The sequence below is a fragment of the Scylla paramamosain genome, chromosome 23, assembly GCF_035594125.1.
Source record: "Scylla paramamosain isolate STU-SP2022 chromosome 23, ASM3559412v1, whole genome shotgun sequence".
Taxonomy (NCBI): Eukaryota; Metazoa; Arthropoda; class Malacostraca; order Decapoda; family Portunidae; genus Scylla; species Scylla paramamosain.
Genome location: NC_087173.1, coordinates 12,460,755 through 12,465,754, shown reverse-complemented (window position 1 = coordinate 12,465,754; position 5,000 = coordinate 12,460,755). Strand labels below are relative to the sequence as shown.

The window sequence follows — 5,000 nt, the reverse complement described above, 5'->3', positions numbered from 1 at the left end:
TTTATTTATTTATTTATTTATATTAATGTGTTGTTGTTGTTGTTGTTGTTGTTTTGGGCTTCTTCAACCTTATCTTTTTAAATCATATTTTCTAATAGTTTTTCTTTTTTTCAGAGAGAGAGGAAGAGAAGACAGAAGAGAGAGAAAGGAGATAGGTGGTGGTGGTGGTGGTGGTAGTAGTAGTAGTAGTAGTAGTAGTAGTAGTAGTAGTAGTAGTAGTAGTAGTAGTCATTGTGTGGGCCTCTCTCTCTCTCTCTCTCTCTCTCTCTCTCTCTCTCTCTCTCTCTCTCTCTCTCTCTCTCTCTCTCTCTCTCTCTCTCTCTCTCTCTCTCAGCCCCACAGTATGCTTACAAACCCACAGTCACCCCCCACAGCCAACCCCCACCCCTTTATATGTGTGTGTGTACTCTTCAATAAAGGTATATGGTAACTGCTATTTTATTGACCTAGAGAGAGAGAGAGAATGATGAAAACAAAAGATGATAAATGATAAAGAAAAAAATTAAAATGGAGAGAGAGAGAGAGAGAGAGAGAGAGAGAGAGAGAGTACACAAGCAAATTGAAGCAAATATAATTAGAAACAAACAAATAACAGCAATTCATAAAAAATAAGTTAATGAAATAAACAAAAATATTAAACAGTAAACAAACAAACAAATATAGGTCACTGCAATAGAAAAAAAGAGAAGGAAAATAAAAGAAAAAGCAGCAAAAAAATATATAAAAAACTGAATAATGAAAAAAATTGAAAAAAATGAAGAAAATATTGAAATGAGAAAATGAACAAAAATATTAAATAAGAAAAAATAATGTAGAAAATAAAGGGAAAAAAATAGAGCAAAACAAAAATAAAAATAAAAAAATAGAAAATTAAAAAATATAGTAAACAAAAATAAAGCCCCCTCAAAAAAATAAATAACTAAAATAAATGGCAGAGAAAAGAAGGAAAACAGCAAAGTAATAAAACAAAACAAGGAATAAAGATAAACAAGAAAAAAATTATGACAATTTCAAAAAAGAAAAATCAAGCAAAAATAAATAAATAAATAAATAAATAAAATAAAATAAATAAAATATACCAAACAAACAAACAAATTTCAAGTTAAAAGCAACAAACAAACAAACAAAGAGCAAAGAAAATGAAAAAACAGGCCTACCTAAAGTTTTTTTTCAGCCTATGTATACAATTTTTTTCTAATTCTATAGGCTGTACCAAAAAAAATAATTAACCTGTTGAAGTTTGTTGGTACAAAAAATTTGTTTAAAAAAAGAATATAGTGATTTTTCTACTTCCATTACACTAAAGTACCTCTCTCTCTCTCTCTCTCTCTCTCTCTCTCTCTCTCTAATTACTTATATACTACGAGTACTAACACTTACACACAGACAAACATAACTTACTTAAATCTAAACTTAAGAATATACTTAAATTTTCAATATAACTTTTTACATTAACACACACACACACACACACACAAGTACATTGGGTATGTGTGTATGTGTGTTTACATACAGACATACATACAAACAGACTGACAGACAGAGAGAATTTTACATTATACAATAAATACATGTATGAAAATAGATTTGCTCTCTCTCTCTCTCTCTCTCTCTCTCTCTCTCTCTCTCTCTCTCTCTCTCTCTCTCTCTCTCTCTCTCTCTCTCTCTTTCCACTGATATATTAAATTATTTTCTCCTTTCTTAATGCTCTCTCTCTCTCTCTCTCTCTCTCTCTCTCTCTCTCTCTCTCTCTCTCTCTCTCACAAAACAGTAATTTCCAAACAGATAAACAAACAAACAAACAAACAAACATTATTGACCCAAGAACAGTTGGCATCACATTGCTGCTGCTGCTGCTGCTGCTGCTGCTGCTGCTGCTGCTCCTCCTCCTCCTCCTCCTCCTCAGGGCCAAGGGGGAGGGGGAGGGAGAGGGGCCACACATTGCCCCCACTCCCACCATCCTGGGCCTCATATTTGAAGAAAACCTGCAAAAAAAAGTTAGGAGAGAGAGAGAGAGAGAGAGAGAGAGAGAGAGAGAGAGAGAGAGAGAGAGAGAGAGAGAGAGAGAGAGAGAGAGAGAGAGAGAGAGAGAGAGACTGAAAAAATCAAAGAAAACTATTTCAGATTCAAAAAATAAAAATAAACAACAACTACTACTACTACTACTACTACTACTTAACTAGCATCAACCCAAATCCCATAGTTCTTGTATTAGTAGTGGTAGTAGTAGTAGTAGTAGTAGTAGTAGTAGTAGTAGTAGTAGTAGTAGTAGTAGTAGTAGTGGTGGTGGTGGTGCCTCTGCTGGTGGTACCACCACTACTACTACTACTACTACTACTACTACTACTACTACTACTACTACTACTACTACTGCTGCTGCTGCTGCTACTACTACTGTTCTCTGGGATGGTGGTGGTGGTGTTCATCTTGCAATTGTTGTAGTTAGGAGGAGGAGGAGGAGGAAGAGACAGACAGACACTTACACAACTTATAAAATACTACTACTACTACTACTACTACTGTGTGTGTGTGTGTGTGTGTGTGTGTGTTAGTTTTAGTAAATAAAATAATGAAATAATTACATATTTATTTATTTATTCCAAAACCACAATCAGAGAGAGGGAGAGGTAGTTAGTGAGATTACATATATATAATTACATGTAAATATTATATACATTTCTAGTTACATATATTATCTAATTACACAAGACTAGTTTCCTTAAGATGACAAGAATTACATTAAAAAATCAATTACATTTATTATTATTATTATTACTTAACAACTAAACAACAACAACAACAACAACAACAACAACAACAAGAGGAGGAGGAGGAGGAGGAGGAGGAGGAGGAGGAGGAGGAGGAGGAGGAGGAAGGAAGAAAGGAAGAACTGGACACACACACACATTTTTTTTTTACAATATAATGCCTTTGAGCTGAAGCCTCCTCCTCCTCCTCCTCCTCCTCCTTCTCTGCCTCCTACAGCTCCATCTGGTATTCTTCCCTCCACTGTCCCCTCCTGCAAAACAACAACAACAACAACAACAACAACAACAACAACAACAACAACAACAACAACAACAACAACAACAACAACAACAACAACAACAACAACAACAACAACAACAACAACAACAACAACAACAACAACAACAACAACAACAACACACACACACACACACACACACACACACACACACACACACACACACACACACACACATGCACCTTACTGCAGCCCTTCGGAAGTGTATGGTTCTTGGAGTGCGTGGATGGCGTGTATGGAGGAGGGCTCTCTCCATCCACAGGGGGAGGGTAGCCTTCCAATCACTGGAGTTACTGAGAGAGAGAGAGAGAAGTGGCAGATTAGACACGGAAGGTCCAAGAGGTAACGGCACAAACTAACAAAAAACAGGCAGTTGTACACAAACCCGCACAAAGAAAAAAACAAAAAAAGGGAAGGATAGGGTGGGGTTTGGGGGTGTCTGGGAGAGAAAGTGGTGTGTGTGTGTGTGTGTGTGTGTGTGTGTGTGTGTGTGTGTGTGTGTGTGTGTGTGTGTGTGTGTGTGTGTGTGTGTGTGTGTGTGTGTGCGTGCGTAGGAAGGAGAGAGAAAGAGAAAGAAATAATGAACACACACACACACACACACACACACACACACACACACACACACACACACACACACACACACACACACACACACACACACACACACACACACCGGTGTTTGTGATGTTGTTTCTTGTTAGCCGAGTGGTGGTGGTGGTGGTGGTGGTGGAGGGAGTCAACCTCCATGTCCACACCTGAAGGGTGGTACCCACTCTTGTGTGTCAGGTCGTGCACTGTGGCCATGTGACCTCTGACCTGAGTGTGACCCACTGTGACCTGGGCCCACTGAGGCTTGCTGCTGCCTGATCTGTGGGATTAGTTGAGTTTAAAAGGGAGTTTTTACACACACACACACACACACACACACACACACACACACACACACACACACACACACACACACACACACAAAAATAACAATATCATCACCATCATCGGCTTACTTGTGGCGGCCATGTCAGACGGGCTGCTGAATATGAAATCATTATACTGCAATGTCTTAATTGTGTTTTTATTTTGTGTATTGCCTTTTATTTCATTGATTGTTTGCCAGATTTCTTTTGTGTTGCTTCTGAAATTACTAAATATTTGACCACAACAGTTGGATCAGGCAGCACGCATAACTTGGGTTAGGTTGTTCCCACATTGTTTGAATATCATGTGTGAAATGTGACCAAGTTTATACATCTTAAAAAGCTTACATTTATATTTAGTAGAATTAATTATTCCGGTAGTTAGCCATGCGTTTTGGAGTCTTTTTTCTGTTATATATTTGGTTTTTACTGGAAAGCATTTGTTATAGAGTTCGTAAACAATATTAAAGAATGGGTTAAAATTATCATTTGTGTCTACTAGATTAAGTATTTTATACCAATTTATCCTTTGTAGTTCACTGGTAAATAAACTTTGGTTATTTGTGCTGAAGTCTCTGAAGACAATCTTATGTTTGGTGTTTGGCACAGACTGTTGTATAATATTTATAAATATGGGGAGATGATCAGTCATACAATAATGTAAAATACCTGATAATGATGGAGGTGTGAAATTAGTCCAGATATGGTCTGGTAATGATGGTTGACCAAGGTCAGGGCTGTCAGGAAATCTTGTTGGTTGAGATGTGTGAGATGCAGAGTTTGCATTGTGTTGAGGAATAAGTTGGTAGGAAGATGAGTGGAATGTTCAAGTAAATTAATGTTAAAAGTCCCCAATGAGAATTGTTTTGTTATTTTTAAAAGTTTCAGCAACTAGTAAATTATTGATAATGTCTGTGAATTCCTTAACAACTATATGTTTACTATTGATCCTGTAAATTACTGAGATAATATAACTGGTGCTCCCTACAATTACCTTTGTTGTACTTATTTCAATATTCCTGTTTATAAAAGAGAAC

At 36.9% G+C, this 5,000-nt stretch overlaps 1 protein-coding gene and 1 long non-coding RNA gene across 8 annotated transcripts in view; one reads left to right on the top strand and one right to left on the bottom strand.

Moving 5' to 3' along the window:
- Positions 1 to 430, top strand: part of LOC135112462 (uncharacterized) — a 6,674-nt gene extending 6,244 nt beyond the window's left edge. The window contains exon 2 of the long non-coding RNA XR_010274404.1: positions 115 to 430. This is a non-coding gene — a long non-coding RNA (uncharacterized LOC135112462). The remainder of the gene's footprint in view (positions 1 to 114) is intronic.
- A 3,300-nt stretch (positions 431 to 3,730) lies between these two features.
- Positions 3,731 to 5,000, bottom strand: part of LOC135112229 (band 4.1-like protein 4) — a 15,110-nt gene continuing 13,840 nt past the window's right edge. For 4 of the 7 annotated variants that reach the window (XM_064026450.1, XM_064026451.1, XM_064026454.1 and 1 more), the window contains one exon: positions 3,734 to 3,917. In XM_064026450.1, the coding sequence (XP_063882520.1) occupies positions 3,786 to 3,917 (132 nt within the window). In that variant the 3' untranslated portion in view covers positions 3,734 to 3,785. The other 3 variants (XM_064026457.1, XM_064026452.1, XM_064026456.1) reach the window with 3 other exon arrangements.